Below are 26,644 nucleotides of genomic sequence, written 5' to 3' on the forward strand. Positions count from 1 at the left end.
GATTTGTGGAGAAAGTGGATCCATGTCTTTTGGTTATCCATGTGTGGTATCGGGCTGGGTGAAGAAGGATTTTGGTTCTGTCAATTTGGGCAAAGTATCCGGAAGTGGACTTGTGTTTATTACATTTTTTTGTGTGAATGCTGCCCAGAGGGAGAAGGCGCTACGTGACTCGGGATGAGAGCTGTGTTCCGCTCTCCAGAGCAGAGCGCCACTGAAAGGAGTGATAACTGGGGTGGCGCTGAGGTGGATTGACTGAAGTTGAGGATTCTGTGTCTGCATGCCGTTTGGTTCGATGCAGACCTGGTGGGGGCCTTGAGACTGACCTGGTCTGTCTTTCTGAGTTTAGATGCAGAGTGTTTGCCGGATAAAGTCATTTTAGGGTATATAAGTTGTGTAGGCCATCATTGTGAATAAGAATTTGTTCTTAACTGACTTGCCTAGTTAAATAATGGTAAAATAAATTTTACGTCATTTAGCAGACACTCTTATCCAGAGCGACTTACAGTAGTGAATGCATACATTGCATACATTTTTTTTTATTTACATTTTTTTCCCGTAATGGCCCCCCGTGTGAATCGAACCCACAACCCTGGCGTTGCAAACACCATGCTCTACCAACTGAGCTACAGGGAAGGCTAAATAAAAGTTATCCTATGGTAACCAAACCCACTATGGTGTTTCAGGTGCCAAGTTTACAGTTTTGTTGCAGCAGTATGTTAGAGGGAGATTCTGAGGTGTGAGACGTGTGTAGGAGGGCATGGAACAAAGGAATGTGTAGTTTCAGTGGGGAAAGTGTTTCAATTGACCATGTTGCTGGGGACCAGAAATGTCCTGTGCGAGTGAGACCAGTTGAAGTTTCCAGGCTGAAAGCAGTGCAAAAAGTGTTTTATGTTGAGGCAGTGAGGAAAGTAGAGGATCTGCCGGAAAACCACACGAAGAGTATGAAAGCTGCCGCTTCTGCCACAAACTTCACTGGGACCATGTCATACCCAGCCACCAATGACCTTGCAGCCAGAGGGGGACCAAACGTGTGAGTGTGGTCGAATACATCTGTTCAGAATGGCTCCCTTGTCATGCATGTTTTCCTCTCCCTCCTGCAATGGACCAGGCCATGGGCTGGGTCCCATAGACGCTTGATGACAACAGACGACAGGGAGCGACTGCCAAACTACCAACAGTGAAAGTAACCAACGGCAGACGAGCAACCGACGAGAGTTGGCTGTGGCCATCCTGGACACCCCTCCAGCAGCACAGACCTTTGATTTTGGTTTGTGATTGTGTACTTCTGAGATTTTAAGTAAAAAACTCTAAACATTTAAACCTTGTCTGTGTGGTGGCCTGTGATCCTTAGAAACCTGTTTTGGACATTTACTCTACATTCCACTCGACACTTATTGATGCTTCTTGCAAAGATGATATTCTAATTGTCTCAAAGTAACATTTGGAGTTATGGTACAATGGAGTTCTACTGGGGGTCGGGCTCTTGACTGTAGCAAATTACAGTTTGCTGCCATGCGCAGCCTTCAGACAAGAGGAAGGTAATGGAAAGATTAATAATGAATGTAGTTATTGTGGCAACTTGTGAATTGTACTAGCCTATGGCAAATTATATCAAATAGGACTTAAATGACAAGACACAAATAGCCAGAAGTCAGGTGGTGGCATACATTGTATTACATCAAATATTGTGAACACTTCCAACGTAGTCAAAGTACAAAACAAGAAGCATTGAACAAATTGCAATCTACACTTTTTGTATACGTCAAGCACTCAAATGCGGCTTGGATGGGTTGTTTTGGAGGACGCACGGCTCTCGACCTTCGCCTCTCCCGAGTCTGTACGGGAGTTGCAGCGATGAGACAATACTAACTACCAATTGGAAACCACAGAATTGGGGAGAAAAAGGGGTGTAAAAAAAGTAACAAAAAAATAAGCATTCAAATACATAGCAGCATAATGGTTCTCTTCATTCATCCAATAAACACTTTGGCTTTAAAGCAGATACATTGTAATAAATAGTTTTAAAAAGATTGTCTCCATTCATAAACATTAGCCCTGGCCTGAGGCATGGCAACAGTAAATAATTATAGTAAGTCATCAAGTCACCGAAGGGGCCTGAACATAAGGCACATACGATTCATATTCAAAGATAAAGACATGGTGAGACAAAATACAGGTAAAATGCAAATCAAGTGTACTGCTGCTGTTTAAATTGGAACCCAGTGCTGCTGTTTGCAGTGGTGATAATAGTATAAAGTGAGGTTATCAATACAAAATAAGTTATATGCATATGAAATATAATGGTAGTGCTTTAATTTGACATATAGTGGGGTCTGAAATGATTGACACCCTTAAAAGATGAGCAAAAATGATTGTATAAAATAAATAATTTAAATACTGAGCTACTGTATATTGTACATTTACATTATTTTATAATACAATTGTCCAGAGAAAGACTTTGTTTAACAAGTAATACTTATGTTTCTCAAAGTTAGGGGTCTTCCCTGTGGCTCAGTTGGTAGAGCATGGTGTGTGCAACGCCAGCATGGTGTGTGCAACGCCAGGGTTGTGGGTTCAATTCCCACGGGTGACCAGTACAAAAAAACAAATGTATGAAATGTATGCATTCACTACTGTAAGTTGCTCTGGATAAGAGTGTCTGCTAAATGACTAAAATGTAAAAATTGACAATACCGTTTTCAATACCGCACCTTGCGAGGATAATGACACTGAGCCTTATCTAGTTTGAGATTGGAGAACACATTGGGAGGGATCTTGGACCAATCCTTCCAGATCCTTGATATTCATCTGTGCTTATATACTGTACTCTTCAAGTCCAGAGAATGAGATGGCCATTGTTGATTTTGCAGCCAATTAACCATTTCTCTGTGGATTTTGATGTGTGCTTGGGGTCATGGTCTTGCTGGAAGATCCATTTGCAGCCAAGTTTCAGCCTCCTGGCAGAGGCAACCAGGTTTTTGGCAAAAATGTCCTGGGTAAAGTTCATGATGCCGTTGAGCCCCGGGACCAGTGGAAGCAAAATGGCCCCAAAACATCAAGGATCCACCAACATATTTGACAGTAGGTATGGGGTTATTTTATGCTCATTGATTCTCATACATGTCAAACCCACCACTGGTGTGTGTGGCCAAAGAGTTCTATTTTCACATCATACAACAAATGGAAACGCCTGGCGCATGCTAAACGGCACTTGGATTGGAACCAGTGCTTTGGTCAGATGACATGAAAATAGTGGTGGGTTTATTGTCGAAATGAGAACGCATGAGCAGAAAATAACCCTATACCTACTGTCAAATATGGTGGTAGATCTTTGATGTTATGGGGCTATTTGGCTTACATGGTGAAATTGTCATAATAACCTGTGAATTACTTGCTTCTTTCATAAGGAACTATATATTGTAATTACCGATTGGGTTGAATTATTCTAGGTATGATACCACAATTTTATTGTAAATACTTTTTACTTCTGGAATGCAAATTATTTTTGATAACTTCTTCCCCTTTATTTATAATGCATTCACATAATTGTGCTATTGTTAGAATGCAAGAAGAATCGAAACAAATGTACACTATTTGGCATGCTGCTAAAGAACATCAGGGGTACAGAACGATTCCAGGACAAGTCCTGCAACTTACGCATAATTTAGTATATACCCAAAATATCAATGTTTAATTTATAACATGACAAAGCAGAACTAGATCATTGTATTTTTTTCTTAGTTCCTCTGCCTAGTGTTTTAAAGTGCATTGGGTGTACTGGATTGACTTGTCAGTCGCACAGCCAAGAATAAAAAGATCAGAGATATTTTGTGCCGAGTTCAGACTGTTCATCTCAGTTTGTTGAAATACTGGACTCAAAAAAGGTCAAAGATCACAATGGCCGTGTTGTTGTTGCTGCTGCTGCTTTGAAGGGATTTCTTGAGTCTGAGGGAATCCTTGTCTGGTGTTTTTGCTGTGTTCCCCTCAGCACTAACCCTTTGAGGTCTCTGGTGTACATAATGCACTTTATTTTGATGATGCACACTGTGGGTCTGCCTCTGTTCATCATGACTTGACTCAAGTTTCCAGTGGTTCATTATTCTCCTCCGAAAAACAGTCTGAAATTGCTCCTCCTAGAAATGACAAAGTAAATACAGGTTGTTTTAAATTCAAGATTGAGGGAGCTACTAGTTTCAAATAGTAGCCACACCCTGTGGATGTGCTGTCCCCTCTAGTATGTGTGTGCATGTGTTAAACTTTATGGATGTGTTAGACGGATGGTTGGATGTGTTCAACTTTTCAAACACCAATTCCAAGGCTTTAGAATGAGGTTGACTTTTAACATTTCTATGGGACTGATACCAGTGGCGGTTCTAGCTTGTATGGCACCCTGGGCGAACCCCCCCCTCAGGAAACAACGCCCCCAAAAAAAGAGCACCATTCTGCACTAACTCATTTTTATTCAGACATTTGGAACATCACAAATAAAAATCTATACATAAATAAGACTCATAAATATCAAAAAGTAGTAACAAAGACAAATAGAAACAAATTTGTGATGATTTGCCACTGGAGCATCAATACATTACCCATGCCCCAACACTGTCAACCAAGAGTCAAGACTAAACCAATTCACCTTGGTGGTGTGCAGACTGGTTTTATATTTTTCTTTTATAACAATTTCGCACAACAACAAAAAAGTCAATAATGTGTCTGTGAAACTATATATTCACAGTATTATGAATGAATTGTGGTTTATTTGGTAGCATTTCGTAGTGTGACTGATTTTACTAATTGCATTAGTACTGTACAAAGTAACACGTGCGCTATTTGAAAGATTCCACCGCTTCCTCGGGCTTCCAGTGGGGAGACCTGAGGTCAAACTACCCCTGTCCCCCTCTCCATCTCGTACTTCTGAGTGGGAGACCTTTCAGGCAGTAGCCTGCCTAGCTCACAAACTACAATCAGGGCGCCCACTCCGACAAGGTTAATTGACCCACAGTCCCACACGGTGACATGATATCATTGACGTGATGTGCAAATGAGCGATAGAAAACCGATCGCGCAAATGACACCATTACTACTTTTTTGTGCGGGCGCCCCGTGCAAGATGCCGCCTATACCTAAATCCGCCACTGGTTGATACCCAAGTGAGGTCTCTTACCATAACTTGCTGAGACGTGAGGGGAGCGTGACGTCGGGTCCGCTTTGGCTTTGCGCAGTAGCTCTCCAAATGCTGCAGGTCGCAGGCCTTTAAGCAACACTGCTCCACAATTCCCTTCCCTCTCATCCGAGTCCCATTCCCTCTGAGGCGAGGACCATTCCCTCGGGTGGATCGAAGTCCGTTCGGTGCTGTAACAAGAAAAAAAGTATTTGGATCAGATCGTGAAACACTGCGCTGTCTTGAAGAGTTGCATACACATCTAGCAGGTGGGGGGCTGAAACTGAAAAATCAGGAAGTTGATCGATATACGTCGAGGGAGCAGCTGTTTTTTTGTATATGACAATTAAATATTATTATAAGTTTGTTGGCACCTTCATTCAATTCTTGCAAATTTCCCCAGAAAACGTATATTTCAACTGTCTGCTCAGGCAAATGCGCAAACTGCTAAACTTGGAACCAATCAGAACTCTCGTATATACCCCTCGTGATGAAGGCAGCCAATGACCAGCTTCTATCTAAAATTTAAACACAGCCTACCATGAAATTGTGATCTGCTGTCAATGTGTTAAGAGGAACTAACATTAGCTCCCAAAGACAAATAAGATAAATATCTGTTTGAGTGCACCTGAAATATGTAGCATACAATACGAATGGTCTTGATCATATGAAATACTAACTTCATTGACCAATTAGCAGTAGCATGAAGTACTTTTAATTACAAATATTTAAAAAAAGTACTTACAGTTGAAGTCGAAAGTTTACATACACTTAGGTTGAAGTCATCAAAACTTGTTTTTCAACCACTCCACACATTTCTTGTTAACAATTTATAGTTTTAGCAAGTCGGTTAGGACATCTACTTTGTGCATGACAAGTAATCTTTCCAACAATTGTTTGACAGATTATTTAACGTGTAATTCACTGTATCACAATTCCAGTGGGTCAGAAGTTTACATACACTAAGTTGACTGTGCCTTTAAACAGCTTAGAAAATTGCAGAAAATGATGTCATGGCTTAAGAAACTTCTGATAGGCTAATTGACATCATTTGAGTCAATTGGAGGTGTACCTATGGAAGTATTTCAAGGCCTACCTTCAAACTCAGTGCCTCTTTGCTTGACATCATGGGAAAATCAAAAGAAATCAGCCAAGACCTCAGAAAAAAATGGTAGACCTCCACAAGTCTGGTTCATCCTTGGGAGCAATTTCAAAACGCCTGAAGGTACCACGTTGATCTGTACAAACAATAGTACACAGGTATAAACATCAAGGGACCACGCAGCCGTCATACCGCTCAGGAAGGAGACGCATTCTGTCTCCTAGAGATTAACGTTCTTTGTTGCGAAAAGTGCAAATCAATCCCAGAACAACAGCAAAGGACCTTGTGAAGATGCTGGATGAAACACGTACAAAGTATTTATATCCACAATAAAACGATTCCTATATCGACATAACCCGAAAGGCCGCTCAGCAAGGAAGAAACCACTGCTCCAAAACCGCCATAAAAAAAGCCAGACTACAGTTTGTAACTGCACATGGGGACAAATATCATACTTTTTGGAGAAATGAAACAAAAAAAGAACTGTTTGTCCATAATAACCATCACTATGTTTGGAGGAAAAAGGGGGAGGCTTGCAAGCCGAAGAACACCATCCCAAACGTGAAGCACGGGGGTGGCAGCATCATGTCGTGGGGGTGCTTTGCTGCAGGAGGGACTGGTGCACTTCACAAAATAAGATGGCATCATGAGGTAGGAAAATTATGTGGATATATTGAAGCAACACCTCAAGACATCAGTCAGGAAGTTAAAGCTTGGTCGCAAATGGGTCTTCAAAATGGACAATGACCCCAAGCATATTTCCAAAGTTGTGGCAAAATGGCTTAAGGACAACAAAGTCAAGGTATTGGAGTGGCCATCACAAAGCCCTGACCTCAATCCTGTGGGCAGAACTGAAAAAGTGTGTGGAGCAAGGAGGCCTACAAACCTGACTCAGTTACACCAGCTCTGTCAGGAGGAATGGGCCAAAATTCACCCAACTTATTTTGGGAAGCTTGTGGAAGGCTACCCGAAACGTTTGACCCAAGTTAAACAATTTAAAGACAATGTTACCAAATAGTAATTGAGTGTATGTAAACTTCTGACCCACTGGGAATGAGATGAAAGAAATAAAAGTTGAAATAAATCACTCGCCACTATTATTCTGACATTTCACATTCTTAAAATAAAGTGGTGATCCTAACTGACCTAATACAGGGCATTTTTACTAGGATTAAATGTCAGGAATTGTGAAAAATAGTTTAAATGCATTTGGCTAAGGTATATGTAAACTTCCGACTTCAATTGTACGTTTTTTTGGCCATCTATACTTTATATATTTGACAAAATCATAAAGAAAATGCACTGGTTACCAACGTAATTAGAACAGTAAAAAGTATGTTTTTGTATGTATTTGTAATTATAAATTGAGTGGTTCAAGCCCTAAATGCTGATTGGCTGACAGCCGTGGTATATCAGACCGTATACCAAGGGTATGACAAACATTTATTTTTACTGTTCTAATTACATTGGTAACCAGTTTATAATAGCAATAAGGCTAAGGGCTGTGTCCAGGCATACATTTTCCATGACACCCAAAGGTACTCATTACATTTCGAATACTAGCAGGACAGGAAAACGGTCCAATTCACACACTTATCAAGATAACTTCCCTGGTCATCCCTACGGCCTCTGATCTGACTCACTAAACACAAATACTTAGTTTGTAAATTATGTCTGAGTGTTGGAGTGTGCCCCCGGCTATCTGTAAAAAAAATAAACAACGAAAAAATACATTTTTTTGCCATCTGGTTGGCTTAATATAAGGAAGGTGAAATGATTTATACTTTTACTTTTGATTCGAGTATATAAAAAAAACAAATAATTGTACTGGGTGACTCACTTTTACAGGTGTCATTTTCTATAAAAAAAGATATCTTTACTTTTACTCAAGATAAATTGTGTACTTTCCCCCCCCACTGCCATTTAGCTAACTTATTGAAAGCTTGCCAATGTTACAGTAAACTAGCCTAGCCATCTGTAAACGTCCAGTAGCGGTGCATAGATAAAAATCACTGCGGAAGCCAAGCCAAGCCAGTAAAAAAAGCCATATTACAACCTACACAACATGACCAAAAGTATGTGGACACCTACTCGTCAACATCTCATTCCAAAATCATGCACATTAATATGGAGTTGGTCCCCCCTTTGCTGCTATAACTGTCTCCACTATTCTGGGAAGGCTTTCCACTAGATGTTGGAATATTGCTGCAGGGACTTGCTTCCATTCAGCTACAAGAGCATTAGTGAGGTCGGGCACTGATGTTAGGCAATTAGGCCTGGCTCGCAGTCGGCGTTCCAAATCATCCCAAAGTTGTTTGATTGGGTTGAGGTCAGGGCTCTGTGCAGGCCAGTCAAGTTCTTCCACACCGATCTCGACAAACCATTTCTGTATGGACCTCGCTTTGTGCATGGGGGAACTGTCATGCTGAAACAGGAAAGGTCCTTCCCCAAACTGTTGACACAAAGCTCGATGCACGGAATCGTCTGAATGTCATAGTATGCTGTAGAATTAAGATTTCCCTTCACTGGATCTAAGGGGCCTAGCCCGAATCATGAAAAACAGCCCCAGACCATTATTCCTCCTCCACCAAACTTTACAGTTGGCACTACGCATTCGGACAGATAGCGTTCTCCTGGCATCTGCCAAACCCAGATTTGTCCGTTGGACTGTCAGATGGTGAAGCGTGATTCATCACTCTAGAGAACGCATTTCCATTGCTCCAGAGTCCAATGGCGGCGAGCTTTACACCACTCCAGCCGACACTTGGCAATGCGCATGGTGATCTTAGGCTTGTGTGCGACTGCTCGGCCATGGAAACCCATTTCATGAAGCTCCCAACAAACAGTTATTGTGCTGACATTGCTTCCAGAGGCAGTTTGGAACTCAGTAGTGAGTGTTGCAACCGAGGACAGAATTTTTATGCGCATCAGTGGTCCCGTTCTGTGAGCTTGTGTGGCCTAATTAAATTGGAAGTTATCAATTGTGATCATGGTCACTGCTCTAATGCAAATGTATAATTTGCCACCTTTAATGCCAGTTTCATTGTGGACTTTTCCCTGAAATTAGATGTTGGCATATTGGCCTATCAGGGACTATAGGCTAGCTCAGCAAACCATGGCAAAATTGAATTGCAATTCTAAACTCAGAATTTAGTCAGTAGCCTATGCCTATTGAAATAAGTCAATCTCGCAAATAGGCAATTCTTAACATTTCGTATTCTTAAAATCTGGCAAAACATTCGTTTTTTGAAGTTCGTCTAAGTGTTTTTTTTCATCACTCAAACGCTCCTGTCGGATATATCTGTAGTTATGCACATTCACAAACAGGGTTTATTTAAGGAATAAGGCCTGAGGAGGTGTGGTATATGGACAATATACCACGGCTAAGGGCTGTTCTTAGGCACGACGCAACGTATAAACTGGTTACCAACGTAATTAGAGAAGTAAAAAGAAATGTTTGTCATACCCGTGGTATACGGTCTGATATACCACGGCTGTCGAACCACCCAGTTTATAATTACATAACTACATACTGTTCTAATTACATTGGTAACCAGTTTATAATAGCAATAAGGCAACTCAGGGGGGCAATATACCACAGCTAAGGGCTGTTCTTTGTGGCATATGGCCAATATACCACGACTAAGGGCTGTGTCCTACAAACAGCCCTTAACCGTGGTATATTGGCCATACACCACACCTCCTTGGGCCCTATTGCTTAATCATTGCAGTCAAAACAAGTTAAATCGACATCCATTGATAGAAAATTATCTGGAGAGTTTAATAAGGTTATTTATCTGTTTTCTTGCGACATTAAACTCGCAAGAATTGTTATTTTGATGGTAACACTTTTTTTTCTTAGCCTATGGCGTTAAAAATGATTAATCATTATTCCTTAATTCGCTCTCTAAGTTATGGAAAAAGGGTTTATTGGATAAATTGCGGCAACATTTTTGGGGGGGCTTGTTTTCAGGCCTTGTGTGCGGGTTTTCAGAGGTCATTGGACTAGACATTTTAGCAATACCTGGCAATCCTGGTCTCAACGTCTAAATAGTGACATCAGGGCTAGTTCAAATTTAAATAGGATGGGCCTCCTCACATGTGAGTGAATCAACCCATGCTTAGTGAATAGCACTCGGTTAATCTCTGGGAGCATGACACAGGAAAGCTGAACAGATCACGTGAGACAAAAATGAATAGAAGAAAACATCACAGCAAAGGAATGTAGTTTGTGAGCTAGAAAATGAACATCTTAACATGCTGACCAGACCGGACACGTTGCGTGCGTGCGCGAGCGTCGCAAAATAAATTTAGAAATCCATGTTATTCAATTATTGCACCCACACTGCTCGCGCGCAGAAACAAGCGTCTGCGATGCCAACTCCTTTCTATTTCTGACCCAGATCTTGCTGAAAGTCCTGCCTCTCCCATCTCCTCATTGGTTTGAAAGACGAACTGTTGACGGTTGTCGTGGTAAACATATGAAAGTTTAGATGCCAATCGCCATATAAGTTAAATGATAAAAAAGCCTGGAAGGAGGAGAGCTAAATAGGACAAATTAGCTAGCAAGTGCAAGCTTACTAGCTAAATTGCAATACATGTTTAATGCTTTTCGACCTGTCCCTAAATTAATGTAATTGGTTTAGAGTTTGTTTTGATATTTTAACCTGCGTGTCGTGATCGCGTTTGGTGTATGGGGACAAAGTAAATGTATGCACGATAGAAACACGCGCAGCCGGTTTGGGTTCCGTGTGACAGTCTGAGGCAGGGTGCTCTGCAATCACCGACTCCAAGTATTGAAAGGGATATGTAGCATTTCTTATTTGTCAGTATGAATAAAATTAGTGGGTCCTGCCATGATATTAGCTTTACACAACTTGTCCTATTGATTTTGCAGCTTTAAATTATTACTTGGAATAAACATAGCTAAACCGCTCCTTGTCCCAGAATGACATGCTTGCTAGTGATAAAGTTATCTGCTGCTGCTAGTTAGAAATGATCTACTTATAGTAACTTGCTAGCTACATTACTAAGGTTGCGGCGTTCTAAGTCGGGAGTCATTTTACAGCTTGCACTGATGCGATGCCATCACGTTTCTATAACTAGTTAGCTAAATTACAAACAAATAAAAAAATACCATACAGGAGTCAAACAGATCTCTCTAGCTGTAACCCGCTTTCTACTACTAAAAGTATGGATCACGTGAATGGAAAACGTGTGCTTGCAGAGATAGTACACGAATTTTGTTTGGTTTACAGTTTAGTACTGGGCTGCGTTTGCCTGTCCAGCTAGCGAAGATAAAAGCAGAATTTATCTCGATAAAAGTACGTTATTTTGAAAATGTTCAATAATTGACATTGCCAACAAACGGAAATGTGTTCAGAAATAGTAAATATACACAATATGTAAAAACCAGCTCCTCCCTCAACAGAGATGGATGTTTGCATAGTAGTATGTTACGTTTGTGTGCATGTCTTTGTCTATCAGTGTTTTGTTACTTCTCATGTTTTGTTTTTTGTGGACCTCAGGAAGAGTAGCTGCTGCTTCTGCAAAAGCTAAAAAAAGTGGGGATCCAAATAAACTAATAAATATTGAAAAACAGAATTCCCTCCATCCACAGGCTATAATTCTCAACCTGTTTTATATAACAGGGGAGAGAGGTAAATTGAGACATTTTAACATTCAGCATAACTCTGTCAAAGGAAACATAGAAAGAATACTAACAAAGATATCTACACTGAACACAAATATAAAACGCAACATGTAAAGTTTTGGTCCCATGTTTGAAATCTGAGTAGTATCTCTGTCTGTAATAAAGCCCTTTTGTGGGGAAAAACTCAATCTGATTGGCTGTCCCTGGCTCTGCAATGGGTGGATGGCACCTTCTACTTGATGTCAGCGTAGTGGCTCCTACTACTTGATGTCATAGTCAGAGTAGTGGCCACTCCTACTGGATGTCAGAGTAGTGGCCACTCCTACTGGATGTCAGAGTAGTGGCCACTCCTACTGGATGTCAGAGTAGTGGCCACTCCTACTGGATGTCAGAGTAGTGGCCACTCCTACTGGATGTCAGAGTAGTGGCCACTCCTACTGGATGTCAGAGTAGTGGCCACTCCTACTGGATGTCAGAGTAGTGGCCACTCCTACTGGATGTCAGAGTAGTGGCCACTCCTACTGGATGTCAGAGTAGTGGCCACTCCTACTGGATGTCAGAGTAGTGGCCACTCCTACTGGATGTCAGAGTAGTGGCCACTCCTACTGGATGTCAGAGTAGTGGCCACTCCTACTGGATGTCAGAGTAGTGGCCACTCCTACTGGATGTCAGAGTAGTGGCCACTCCTACTGGATGTCAGAGTAGTGGCCACTCCTACTGGATGTCAGAGTAGTGGCCACTCCCTACTGGATGTCAGAGTAGTGGCCACTCCTACTGGATGTCAGAGTAGTGGCCACTCCTACTGGATGTCAGAGTAGTGGCCACTCCTACTGGATGTCAGAGTAGTGGCCACTCCTACTGGATGTCAGAGTAGTGGCCACTCCTACTGGATGTCAGAGTAGTGGCCACTCCTACTGGATGTCAGAGTAGTGGCCACTCCTACTGGATGTCAGAGTAGTGGCCACTCCTACTTGATGTCAGAGTAGTGGCCACTCCTACTTGATGTCAGAGTAGTGGCCACTCCTACTTGATGTCAGAGTAGTGGCCAGTCCTACTTGATGTCAGAGTAGTGGCAACTCCTACTTGATGTCAGAGTAGTGGCAACTCCTACTTGATGTCAGAGTAGTGGCAACTCCTACTTGATGTCAGAGTAGTGGCAACTCCTACTTGATGTCAGAGTAGTGGCAACTCCTACTTGCCCTCCAAGGCCCACCCATGGCTGCACCCCTGCCCAGTCATGTGAAATCCGTAGGTTAGGGCCTAATGAATTTATTTAAATGGACTGATTTCCTTTTATGAACTCAGTAAAATTGTTTTAATTGTTGCGTTTATATTTTAGTTCAGTATATACATACACTACCGTTAAAAAGTTTTAGGTCACTTAGAAATGTCCTTGTTTTTGAAAGAAAAGCAAATTTGGCTTTTTCTTCTTTTTAAGGCCAGCATCCCGGAGTTGCCTCTTCACTGTTGACATCTAAGGTACTTTTCCTTATGCTCACTTGTGCACCGGGGCCTCCCACTCCTCTTTCTATTCTGGTTAGAGCCAGTTTGCGCTGTTCTATGAAGGGAGTAGTACACAGCGTTGTACGAGATCTTCAGTTTCTTGGCATTTTCTCGCATGGAATAGCATTCATTTCTCAGAACAAGAATAGACTGATGAATTTCAGAAGAAAGTTAATTGTTTTTGGCCATTTTGAGCCTGTAATCGAACCCACAAATGCTGATGCTCCAGATACTCAACTAGTCTAAAGAAGGCCTGTTTTATTCCTTCTTTAATCAGGACAACAATTTTCAGCAAAAGGGTTTTCTAATGATCAATTAGCCTTTGAAAATGATAAACTTGGATTCGCTAACAACGTGCCATTGTAACACAGGAGTGATGTTGCCAATAATGGGCCTCTGTACACCTATGAAGATATTCCATTAAAAGATCTGCGGTTTCCAGCTACAATAGTCATTTACAACATTAACAATGTCTACACTGTATTTCTGATAAATTTGATGTTATTTTAATGGACAGAAAATGTGCTTTTCTTTCAAAAACAAGGAGATTTCTAAGTGACCCCAAACTTTTTGAACAGTAGTGAATATTTCAGGATGTTGTGTATACCTGGAAATAATCAGATTTATTTTATTTACCTTTATTTAACTAGGCAAGTCAGTTAAGAACAAATTCTTATTTTCAATGACGGCCTAGAAACAGTCGGTTAACTGCCTTGTTCAGGGGCAGAACGACAGATTTTTACCTTGTCAGCTCTGGGATTCGATCTTGCAACCTTCCGGTTACTAGTCCAACACTAACCACTAGGCTACCTGCTGCCCAAAACATCACAGTTTTGAAAACATAGCTTGTCCAAAAGTGGTCTTTTGGCACAACATAACCTGTCCCGTGGCTCAACTTACCCCATACCCAGGGTAACTTAAGCAGGATATACATTTCTGTGTTGAATTAAATATTACCACTGCCCTTTTAAAACCATCTATATCTTTATCTCCAACACTATGTGCTTTTTGTTTTTAACAACATAGGCCAGGCCCGGTTGTTACCTCATACCCAAGTGTTAATGCCTTGCTTGCATTACGCCTGGGAAGAAAACACTTAAATTCGCTCAACCATTAGCTCAACTTACCCCAAGCAAACATTTTGACTATATTAGCCCACACAGCTATACTGAACAAAAATATAAAATGCAACATGTAAAGTGTTGGTACCATGTTTCATGAGCTGAAATATAAGACAGACATTTTCTCTATACACCAAAAGCTTATTTCTCTAAAATGTTGAGCACAAATTTGTTTACATCCCTGTTAGTGAGCATTTTATAATTTTTCAAGATAAATCTATCCATCTGACAGGTGTGGCATATCACAGCATGATCATTACACAGATGCACCTTATGCTGGGGACAATAGGCCACTCTAAAATGTGCAGTTTTGTCACAACGCCACAGATGTCTCAAGTTGAGGGAGCATACAATTGGCATGCTGACTGCAGGAATATCCACCAGAGCTGTTGCCAGAGAATTAAGTGTTAATTTATCATCAACTATAAGCCGCCTCCATCGTTTTAGAAAATTTGGCTGTAAATCCAACCGGCCTCACAACCACAGACCACGTGTAACCACGCCAGCCCAGGACATCCACATCCCGCTGAAGACTATTTCTGTCTGCAATAAAGAAAAAATCATTCTGATCCCCAGTGGGTGAGCCTGGCTCCCAAGTGGTGGGCTAATGCCCTCCCAGGCCCACCCATGGCTGCGCCCTGCCCAGTGATGTGAAGTCCATATGAATTTAAATGGACTGATTTCCTTATGAACTAACTCAGCAAACTCTTTGAAATTGTTCTATGTTGCATTTATATTTTTGATCAGTTTACAGTAGGATGCACTTTCTTGCTAGGTGTAGGACCTCATATTGAAGTATAGAACAATCTTAAAATTATCTACTTTGGTGTAGATACAAGCATGAAACTCCTAACACAAATCCATTTGACTTGGTAAAAATATGTTTTTTGGACCATGTGGTTTCTTTCTTCACAGACTACATAAAATGATGACCCCTTCCTAAATATTTGGTCAAATGATACATTTTGTGTATGGTTTCCTAGAAACCAGCGTGGCTCAACTTACCCCACTCTCCCCTACTGCAGTTCTCTATGCTTTTCTTCCCTGTTTAATACACTTCCCTTTACATAAAATTGCACATAATCAGTTGTATTATTTATTGTTATAGCTACGGCTATCGCTCTAATGTAGGCAAAATGTTCTTGTTAGCACTCTGTCATCTTGTTGGATGAGAAAGAAGCATGATATCAGGCTGTGAAAGTAGCCTTGGTGGAATAAGGGTAAAGGTGATTAGGTGAGAGGGCTTATGGATAGTATGTCTGGTCATACTGCTAAAGTCTCAGCATGGGATACTTTTTTCCCCCTTCAAATTAATGGCTATTTGCCTGTAAGAAATGTCCCAGTATACATTTTCTTCTGAGCATTGAGTTGTAACACTGGTGTCAGCAGTGGAATTCAGTGACCATGTGGTGTTTCTCTGACAGAAAGAGGGAGCATACCATCTAAACAGCGGGACATTAAATGGCAAGTAGCAGCACAAAAGGTGACAACAGGGAACCTTACCTCTGTAAAATCCACGGTCTCCGCACACAAACTCTAGGTGGGCAACAAGTTCAGATCCACAGCGTGCTCTTGACTCTGCATGGTCTGGTAGAGCTGCAAGGCACAATATGGAGTACAGCACACCAACGCTCCGCCAACATAGCACCTAAGAAAGAATACACTGTAATAATCAATATCTAGCACCACTCATCGGACTGAGCACAACGGTCTTGTCCAAGCTGCCACTACATTATTAACACCAGCAGATTAACACATGCAAAAACCTGAGTTGACGATAAAACATTTTTTTGTGTTGGCGTAATCATACATTTCCACAGGTGGCATAAAACCTAAAAATAATAATTTATTTGCTGGTTATAAGTTTCACTGTAATAAAGCTTAACACTTGGCAGTTAGTAATTATAGATTACTATTTAGTTGATAAGCAAGGAAACTCATAAATATTCAAGACAAAGACATCCAACCAACAAAGTAGGAGGAGAGTCTCCATGCACACTATCAAAACAGCTATTACAAACCAACGCATGGGAACAAACACTCCCCCCAAAAAGTATCCTTATCAAGCAAAGAGCACATAGCGGTTACCCCGTATTAACCTTGATGCTTGTTTTAGTACAGCGAGTTACAAAATAAAGATTCATAATTCAGCTAGGATAGAATTATGGATGATAGCAGCCTTAAAATACAACCACCTCCTCCTTCACTCTGGCAAGGCTACTCTGCCCTCCCCTCTAGAAAGATACCGTAGAAAGGAGGATGCTACATTTCTACTGAGGCCTACATTTCACCTGTACACTTCCATTCCCATGTACATCTCAGGGACCCAAAAGTAGACAACTTTGCATCCAATCTTCTGATGCTTTACAACTGAGGACATAATTGCTCCTTCAATACCAAGTTCTTCCTTGCAGAAAAAGCAGCAAATATGCATGTAGATTAGATATGGCATCATAATGAAGTGTATACATTGCTCATAGAAAGTACATTATTAAGGGTGACAAGAATCACCTACTAATTTTGAGCTGCACTGATGTCAAAATTGTCCATGCAGGTAATTATTGCAATACAACAACAATGAACCCACTGGGCAAATGAGAGTTGCAGTGCAGAACATAAATATATTATATTTTTATGGTGCAGTCTGTTGATAGGAATGTCATGAGCTGGAGGTGAAGGGCCTCCAGCTCATGACACTCAGACAAATACAACACTTTGCAGCCTCAAAACCACTGGGTAGATATTTCACTGCATCCCACACAGCCAAAGATGCATCATGTGAACTTGCTAAACTGTGCATCCCTAAATTTGCCACCATGTAGGTGGATATTTAAATGCTATGTAGTGAAAATATCACATTTCAATTTCCGCAAAGCCACATAACTCCACATAAGAGCATGCATATTATACTGTTTGTAAACTAAAAACTGTTTTTAATATCTGTAAAGAAAATACATTGTCACTAGGGACCAATAGCTTGATGCAACTTCTACTTTGGGCCGGTTTCTTGGACAGATTAGCATGAATTTATTCCTGGACTAAAGCATGCTCAATAGACCATCTCCAAATCCAACCTCCTGGTAAAACTTCACAGTACAAATAAATGTCAATAACCACTGTTCCAGAATTAGTTCAATGTTCTCCTGGGTGACCGTACATACCTTCAGTGTGCATCCTCTGGCAGACGACCAGTGTAGTGAGGGCTCAGAGGAGTGCATCTTGTCGGTCGGTCTGTCTGTCTTTCTGTCCAGTCGTAGAGGCAGTAAGGCCTTGGAACTGCAGTCTTATACTCACAACCAGAGGGGGAAGGACCAGTAGCTCAGTAGCTCCCTCCCTCCATTCTAGGCATCCTCCCTGGCCGAAAGAGAAAGGGTGTAATCTATTGGATCGTGTCCAAATCAAAAGTACTATCATGCCAACTTCCTGCCTCTCATTGTCATGCCAAACAAGATCAGATCAAATCTGGGACCAGGATAATTGAAAATGTTTTGCAGGTTGTAAAATACTGTAACCCAGGATGACCTCCAGTGCTTACAAAGCCTGTTACACTGTATAGGCCAAGGTAAGCCTTTACTTTGCACACTATGATTGATTAGAGAAAAGTATTAGACACTAAGGGCTGGCTCTATTCAATTTGCAGCGCTGAAGATCCACTATCCACTTTTAAAAGGCAATGTTCCCATGGTCGCGGAGACTGCATTCCCACCACATCGTTAATTACCTTCACATTTTAATGCAGATTTTCGGTGATATGGATTGAATCCAGCCCGTGTCTTATTTTACTCTATTAGTTAATTGGCCAGAGTCCACACATCTGGCCATGTTCAGTAGGAGAAAATGCTTTGAAAACAAGGTACTACCTGAAGTTCTATTTTCCCATTGCCAAACAGAATAGTTTGATTCAGTGGGCCATACCGAACATGACCTTGGTATCCCAAGTCTAAATTTGCTGATTAAAAGCCCAATAGGCTTTTAATCAGCCTCAAGGGCCAAATTTGGTGTTACAAGAGAAAGAGATGGATTTACATTACATGTTTACCACTGCTATCATTTGGGACGAGCCAGGTCTTCTTTTTTACTGTCAAACTGTGCAACTCAGAGGATTGTAACATATAAATGTGGTTCCTCAGAACTTAGACACTTCCAGGGAAATTCTCCGTCACACAACAGCCCAAAAAATTACGACCCCATTGACTGCTGTCATGACCGTCGACCCATGGCCCTTATAGGCAACCGTCCAAATAGTAAACTGACAACACTGTACGTTCGTCATTACAGCACACTGTCTGGGAGTAAGAGTGAACACATAGCACGTGGCGTTCAGGAGAGATGTTACTGGTGAGGAAATGCAGATCGTGTGTGATACACAACCAAAAAGATAACAAAATGATGCCTTCGTACAAACATTGGTTGCTTTATTGCACAAGAACGATGTTATGAGACTACACAAAACAAAGTTATTTGGCAGAACTCAGACTTCCCATTGACTAGTCTATCATTGTAAGACTTTGCTGCCACAGGTGGCGACCTGGGTGTTGTGCTTCCTGAAAAATTCCTCCACTTATAAATGTAACAACTTGAGAGAAACTCATTTTCAACATCTAGTAATAACTTATGTAGTATCATCTAACAAACATCTTGAAAACAAAACAATATTCAACCCTCAGTATAAATACTGTTCCAATTGGAGGGAGAATAGGATACAACTTGAACTTTTAACACAAGATTCAAAATTTGAAGAAAAAAAATGTGACTAATTGTTTCTCTAAAGGGAGAATTCAGACCAGAGTTACACACGCATGAATGGAACTTTATTCTGTTTTTAGGCACTTCTCTCTATGCGTATTCTGACCTTGAACTTGTGCTAGGGGAAATGCCAGTGCCAGCTAAGGTAAGCATTTAATGTGGCGATCAAAGAAATGAAGGTGTGGTGGAGGTGTGTCTTACAGGTACGCTGTGTTCTGAACTTGACTGAATTCTCTCATAAATCCACCACCGTTACTCACGAGGAAACTGTGATGGTCGAGCAACCTGTCAGTTCCAAGTGGAAAAGCTAATCATTCCCCCCCCGATAAAAATAACACCAATCTCCATGCGCGGTCATTTATACATTGATAAGAGCTAGGTAAATGAGTAATCCATTTGGATAAGGGGGATTGTAAATATTATTTAATTGCTTTAGATACATTTTACCTTATGATCACTGGATACAAAATGTGAAACCAGTCATATTTCAGCAAACTGAAAAGCATGTCAACTTGTCAGGTATTTCCACAATGAAGTATAAACAGCAGTGATGTTATTCAGAATTGTAATTGTAGGCCTATGGCTTCATCATTTGAGGGGCTGAAATTTGGAGATCCAAGCCGAGGCTGTAGCCTATGGTAACCTGTGCACACTGACAGTAATTCCGAACCTACCGAGATGATTTATGCACTCGAGAATGTTTCAATTATATGCCCTGACTTTTCAGTTTGTTTTGACAATTTCTATTGGATTAAATATTAGCCACCGTCAGTAATACCCACATAAATAACTATCACTTTAGTTAGTTCTCTTTAAATTTGTAGCCTACATTTTGCATCCTTCCATTACATGGTTAGTTTACCATGTCTTTCCTCTGTCACATAAGTGTGGTTGATCCAGTGGGTCACTAGCAATAGGCCCTGAATGCAATATACATTGCATTCGGAATGTTCAGACCCCTTCCCCTTCCAACAGCACAACAACCCTAAGCACACAGCCAAGACAACGCAGTATTTGTGTCTTTCATTGATTCATATTCTGAACTCGTCCTCTCAATATATTCTAATGAGTATGTCGAGAAAATTTGAATTAAAGGTGCAATATTTAGAAACCTCTCTGCCATTTTCTGGTTGCTAAAATTCAAAGTTTGCCTTATTTCAGATTGTGACAAAACAAGCAATGTTTGGTGTAGAGAATCATTGTACCATCTAAACCAGCTGTCAGCTGTTTGAATCTGGTGTACAAAACCGAAAGACGCAAAATCTAAACTTACGAACAGGAAGCATAGAAATGGCACACATAGAACTGCTTCTTAGAACTACTTTCAATGAGAATGACAGATCTATAAAACACATTTCTATGTGAATTTGGTCTGGTCGCCCCAAAAATTTACATATTGTAGCTTTAAAAGGGTACACCGTATTTAAATGAATCCTCAACAAGAAAATCTGTTGGCCAGCAAGTGGGAGGGTTTTCAGTATTTTAATTATATTTATTCAGTGAGTGCAAGGGAGCCACACCTGCAAAGCCCTTCAATTCTGAATACCAGCAACGGAGAAGTGCGTAAATCAAAACGTGTATAAAAAAGTCTGAATTGGGCCCTAAAAGAATAACTGCAACTCTAATAACTAATCTTCAAATTTGATAGCTGGGCAAGCTTGATCAAACAAACGCTGCTTTCACATCAGATATAATCAAACGAAAAGTAAAAAGTCCTTCTGAATTTTCGAATAAAATTATATAATTTAGATTTGAGTTACTTCTAACGTAAAATATTTTTGCCCATCATAAGATGATGGATCACAGGTCTTGGAAGATAAGGAGTGGAGAAGTTTATGGGTTCGAAAAAAATGTCTAATAATAATAATACTTTACCAGTTACAGAATGGATGTTCTAGCAGCGCTTAGAAATGAAAGTGTGTGGAATAATCGTTCATGGCATTCAACATCTGTGAGGGCCCTTAGAAATAATTGTTTCCCACTTTGGAGACAGTCAACTTGGAGAGCGCAGGTTGTTGAGGGCAGCCTCTCTCTCTCTCAGTTTGGCCCTGATACGGTTGATCCTCTCCTCACGGGCCGAATGCTCAAAGTCAAAACCATGGTGCTGTTTGGGGGTGGGGGCTAGAGCGGGTATGATTGGGCACTCCGCCGTCCAACTCTGAACACTGTCCCCCATGAAGTCAACTTGCATAACCGTATCACTGCTTTGGTCTGCATTCAGGGCCTCTGGTGGAGGTGAGCTGTCACTCAAAGCAACAGCCGTAACAGAGAGATCTTCCACCTCAGACTCATCCCCATTGGTGGCTTGGCCCTCTGCCCCACTCTTACCTTTGTCCTCAACTCGTCGTTGTTTGACACTACCCAAATTGTGACATCCCTCTTCCTCAGGCTCCTCCTCCTCCTGAGCATCATCATCTGTCTCACTGGTAATCCCATCTCTGCCCTGAAAGCCTTCGTTTGAGCAAGGGTGACGATTTGCTGTCTTTGGTAATGATTCTTGGGTCTCCTCATTCAAAGGCTTGTCTTCCTCTTGAGTCACCAACTCCATCTCCTGTTCAGGACATCTGCCAGGTGTCTCCTTCAACAACCTGTTGGCGTTCAATAACTTCCGTATGACTTGATCCTATGGTGGAAAAGAAAAAATAAGAAAATAGGTAGAGACAGGATTTAAAATTTTGACAGACCAGTTGTCTTGTTCTCTATGAGAGGAGATGTGAGAATTGTATAATTGTACATGTGTGTTAAAGGACAGCTCCCTGGAAACTCCACTAACAGACTAAAAAAACAACAACAAAAATAGCTATATTTGAAGTCTGATAAGTGACTACCTTTGTGGGGTTTATCATCAGCATATATTAATCTCAACCTAGCCTTTATAAACTACAGCACACATACCACAATGTGGAAATAGGTTGTCCATTTTCTAATTATTTATTTGCCAAGTTCTAAGATATTAATTGATCAGCAAAATAAATAATGCAGTGCCAAGGAGATTCATATCACATACACATCTGGTATTGACATGTTATGGCACAACTGAGACAATAGTACCCACTTGCTCTGTGTTATGATCCTCTTCCGCTGAGTGACCCTGTTCGGCAGTCTGTTGTGGCTCAATGTCCCCCTGGGGGATTCTGGACAACTTCACCTGGACTTGGTGGGTCAGGCCGAACCCCTGCAGCAATGCCCACTTCCCCTGGGGCTTTTTAGGAGACGGCTTTGGAGATGCGGGGCAGGACTGAGGTGGTAAGACAAGGTGGTGGTAAGACAAGGGGGTGGGGACGAGGTCAAAATACAGGAATTCAGCTTTCTGTAAAAATATACACCTCACAAGGACGTCTAATTTCAAGCAAGTTGATCATGTTGATATCACAAACAGTTTCAAGTCTCATTAACATACATAAGCAGACATTTCTCAAGAGCATGGGGTACAGTCAGGAGGGAGCAACAGTAAGGATAGCAGGAGATGGCAGGGGCTTACCTTCTTCTGGCTCTTCCTGGCAGGTGAGAGGAAGATCAGTTTTCGCTGTGTGATCTGAGGGGCCTTGGAAGACAACGAGTTATTCAGGTCAGGGCTGTGCTGCCTCTTTCCTCTGCCAGTCTTTGCTTTCTTGAGTGACAGGAAGATCCTCCCCTTGTGGATGATGATGGCATCCTGGTGGGGGACAGGGGGCAGGCCATGGGGGACGGGGGCAATACCCTGCTGGAAGTTCTGTCTGGAGGGCAAGAACTCCCTGAGGACATTGAAGGCCATGCTGCTGGAGGAGACGAATGGCATCAAGAAGGGACCCTGGACTGCCTTGGGTTCTGTGGTCACCAGTGAGGTCAGGTTCATCTTGGCTGTGTCCACTGTGGGGCTGGCCGATGAACAGCCTCTCTCTCGGATGACCACTGGCGAGATCCACGTGGCCGAAGGCGAGGACCCTGTCTTTGCACTGCCACCCCGAGAGCAGGGCACCCCCATCCTTCTCAAGATGGAGGTTGGCAGAGTCTGAATAGAGGTGATTTTCACCTCTGCCTCTTTGGGGATGTAGATCTCAAAGTTCTCCAGGATGTCCATGCCCCGCATCTTTCCACGTCTACAGCTGGCTGAAAGCTATAGCAAAGATGGTTTACACTTATGCTGCATATAGTAGAACATTGCATACAGTTATTGACAGTGCTCAACTTGGACTGAAATAGGTGCAAATATTATAACCCATAGTAGCCATGTGAAAATGTAATGAAGGGATTTGCTCCATTGTTTATGTTTTATGATCCACTATTTGATGGTATGCATATTCCTGGCTAGTTCCTGAGATTGACTTTACCATTAAAGGTGCAACATACAGAAACCGCTCCTCCATTTCATGGTTGCTAAAATTCTAAGTCTGTCTAATTTCAGTATATGTGACAAAACAAGCAATCATTGGACTATTAAACCACTGTGAAATATATTATCATTAACAAAAAAATAGTATTTTCAACTGTTTTTAGTTGGTGTACAAAACCAAATGTAAAATACACAAAAACTACAGTTTCGGGAAGCATAAGGACCTTTTCTTTCGTATCAGCAAAAAAAAAAAAAAAGTTTAAATTGATACATTCCTTGATAGGGTTAGTGTTCCTACATGGCCATATCTCCATGTTCCGGAACTTGTTTACGGAAGACAAGGGGTCCACCTGTGCTAATTAGCTATCTAGCATGTTCCAAACACCTGAATGTAAGTGTAACTCGGGAAGTGTAGAGAAGGTGTAGTTTAGTCAGATGGAGTTGTAACAGTGTAGGTTCCGTCCCTCTCTTCGCCCCAACCTGGGCTCGAACCAGGGACCCTTGCACACATCAACAACTGACACCTACAAATCAAATGTAATTTGTCTGATGCGCCGAATACAATAGGTGTAGACACTACAGTGAAATGCTTACAAGCCCTTAACCAACAACGCTGTTAAGAAAAATACCAAAAGAAAAATAAATAAACGTAACAAATAATTAAAGAGCAGCAGTAAAATAACAATAGCGAGGCTATATGCAGGGGGCACCACTTAGTCGAGGTACAACTTCATCAATCTATGTAAAACTGCTAAATCACTTTTTTATTTGAAGGATTCTTTCTCGCTGATGAAAGGGCCATATGTTTCGAAAGACGAATCACTGCGATGATTATTGACTTTTTATAAAGCGTTAAAACAGAGAGTCGGGATTGTAGTTCACACAGTAATAGTGGACGAAGTTAATGACTGAAAACTGTAGGGAGAAGGCAGAATGCCGCCTAGAGTTTGAGAGCTACACCTACCCTTAGCAGTTTTGCACAGATCCACATACTGTGTGCCTCCAGCTGACGAACTACACTTTCTCACCAGTTATGCTTACACACAGGGGTTCGGAGCACGTCAGATAACTAATTAGCACAGGTTGGCTGCTTATTTATTCTGTAAACAAGTGAAGTAACACGGAGATATGGCCATGTGTGAACACTAACCCTATAAAAAGGTGTAGTAAATGTAACCTTTTGTTTTTGAAAATAATTTCTCGCTGATATGAAACACACGTCCCGTATGTTTCCAAAAACGTACAATAAGCGATGCGTGTTAATTAATATATGCCGCGTTCACACTAATAAGCAAGTCGGACATTTCCGAGTTTCATAGTTCCAACTAGCTTGTGAACGCGGCATAAATGTACACGAATAAAAACGACTTGATAGTTGATGCACTGCAGCCAGCCCAGCTGTAGCTAGTTGACTCATTACGTAGCTAACTGTTAGCTATGCAAACAATTTATAATGCAACGCACCTGCTAACTACAGTAGTTAGCTAGGTGACAATAGAATAGACAGTAGTTTATAGTTGTTTTGCATATTACCTGAGCTTAGCGTGGACCCAATAAAAATGGTTAGCTAAGCAGAAGCCCGACTAAACTTGAAAAAACTAACAAGTACCTAACATGTTTCCAGCAGCTAACGATGTACTTCCGGGTCACGGATTTTTGCACTCCTTCAGAGTGCCGTCCTGTGTACTTTGTAAATTAACAATTACGGCGAAAAGTATGGAAAATGTGCACAGTGAATGATATATTGTATATATCGAACTGTATAAATCAAAATTGTTACAAACAAACCTGTGTGAAACTAGTTACGAACCACTTCCGGGTCACGTTTTTTAATGGTCTTCAAAAAAATAGTCACACATTGTATGGCAAACTGTAGGCCTACAGTATATTAATTATCAGTGGTGTGTATTCATGGATGCCAAGGGAAGCCAGGCTTCCCCACATTTTTTTGCTTTAGTCTCTCTGTGTTTCAGAATGTTTCTTCAATTTGCAAGAGGCTGAATGTATCTCACTGGAGAAAGCATCCAAGCGAGCGAAACAGTGCCCCTCTGTCTCAGTATGTGTGGTGTATCTATCTGATGCTGTCTGGTCAAAAAGAGTATGACAATGTTGCTGCCCGTAGCATTAAATACAAGGGAAGCCAGCAGAGAAGGTGCAATTGTGGCCCGCAATTCCTGCATGTGGGCGGAAGCCACTCCTCAGTAAAAGGCACATGACAGCCCGCTTGGAGTTTGCCAAAAGGCACCTAAAGACTCTCAGACCATGAGTAACAAGATTCTCTGGTCTGATGAAAAATTTAACTCTTTGGCCTGAATGCCAAGCGTCACATCTGAAGGAACCATGGCACCATCCCTATGGTGAAGCATGGTGGTGGCTGCATCATGCTGTGGTGATGTTTTTCAGTGGCAGGGACTGGGAGACTAGTCAGGGTCGAGGGAAAGATGAACAGAGCGAACTACAGAGAGATCCTTGATGAAAACCTGCTCTAGAGTGCTCAGGACCTCAGACTGGTGCACACAGTCAAGACAACGCAGGAGTGGCTTCGGGAAAAGTCTCTGAATGTCCTTGAGTGGCCCATCAGAGCCCGGACTTGAACTCGATCGAACATCTCGAGAGGCCTGAAAATAGCCGTGCAGCAACGCTCCCCATCCAACCTGCCAGAGCTTGAGAGGATCTGCAGAGAAGAATGGGAGAAACTCCCCTAATACAGGTGTGCCAAGCTTGTAGCATCATACACAAGAAGACTCGAGGCTGTAATCACTGCCAAAGGTGCTTCAAAGTACTGAGTAAAGGGTCTGAATACTTATGTAAATGTAATATTTCAGTTTTTTATTTTTAATAAAAGTGTTCAGCATATGTGGGAACTCCTTCAAGACTGTTGGAAAAGCATTACTCATGAAGCTGGTTGAGAGAATGCCAAGAGTGTGCAAAGCTGGCATCAAGGCAAAGGGTGGCTACTTTGAAGAATCTCAAATATAAAATATATTTTGATTTGTCTAACGCTTTTTTGTTACTACAGGATTCCATATGTGTTATTTCATAGTTT

General features: G+C 41.5%; 2 protein-coding genes across 2 annotated transcripts; both read right to left on the reverse strand.

The window, feature by feature from the left end:
- Positions 1-1,651: 1,651 nt before the first annotated feature.
- igf3 (insulin-like growth factor 3) lies at positions 1,652-18,261 on the reverse strand. The gene is made up of 4 exons (XM_014146080.2): positions 17,702-18,261; positions 16,044-16,188; positions 5,165-5,352; positions 1,652-4,133 (listed from the first exon to the last, which is right to left on the reverse strand). Exons 1-4 carry the CDS (start codon positions 17,756-17,758, stop codon positions 3,876-3,878), a joined length of 648 nt encoding a protein of 215 aa, XP_014001555.1. The 5' UTR covers positions 17,759-18,261; the 3' UTR covers positions 1,652-3,875.
- A 677-nt stretch (positions 18,262-18,938) lies between these two features.
- Positions 18,939-25,262, reverse strand: si:dkeyp-110g5.4 (uncharacterized). The gene is made up of 4 exons (XM_014146079.2): positions 25,132-25,262; positions 22,768-23,382; positions 22,342-22,524; positions 18,939-21,909 (listed from the first exon to the last, which is right to left on the reverse strand). The coding sequence occupies exons 2-4, from the start codon at positions 23,353-23,355 to the stop codon at positions 21,280-21,282; spliced, it is 1,401 nt and encodes a 466-aa protein (XP_014001554.1). The 5' UTR covers positions 23,356-23,382; positions 25,132-25,262; the 3' UTR covers positions 18,939-21,279.
- Between the last annotated feature and the right edge of the window lie 1,382 nt (positions 25,263-26,644).

The sequence above is a fragment of the Salmo salar genome, chromosome ssa15, assembly GCF_905237065.1.
Source record: "Salmo salar chromosome ssa15, Ssal_v3.1, whole genome shotgun sequence".
Taxonomy (NCBI): domain Eukaryota; kingdom Metazoa; phylum Chordata; class Actinopteri; order Salmoniformes; family Salmonidae; genus Salmo; species Salmo salar.

What these genes read in the sequence shown, in the direction of transcription:
- si:dkeyp-110g5.4 (XM_014146079.2), bottom strand. Translation starts at nt 23,355, where the DNA reads ATGCGGGGCATGGACATCCTGGAGAACTTTGAGATCTACATCCCCAAA. An exon ending in CCAGGAAGAGCCAGAAGAAG is followed by an intron (nt 22,525 to 22,767) that starts GTAAGCCCCTGC and finishes TTACCACCTCAG; the next exon opens with TCCTGCCCCGCATCTCCAAA. An exon ending in AGGATCATAACACAGAGCAA is followed by an intron (nt 21,910 to 22,341) that starts GTGGGTACTATT and finishes TTTCCACCATAG; the next exon opens with GATCAAGTCATACGGAAGTT.
- igf3 (XM_014146080.2), bottom strand. Translation starts at nt 17,758, where the DNA reads ATGCACTCCTCTGAGCCCTCACTACACTGGTCGTCTGCCAGAGGATGC. An exon ending in CCAGAGGATGCACACTGAAG is followed by an intron (nt 16,189 to 17,701) that starts GTATGTACGGTC and finishes ATTCTTTCTTAG; the next exon opens with GTGCTATGTTGGCGGAGCGT. An exon ending in TCACGTCTCAGCAAGTTATG is followed by an intron (nt 4,134 to 5,164) that starts GTAAGAGACCTC and finishes TGTCATTTCTAG; the next exon opens with GAGGAGCAATTTCAGACTGT.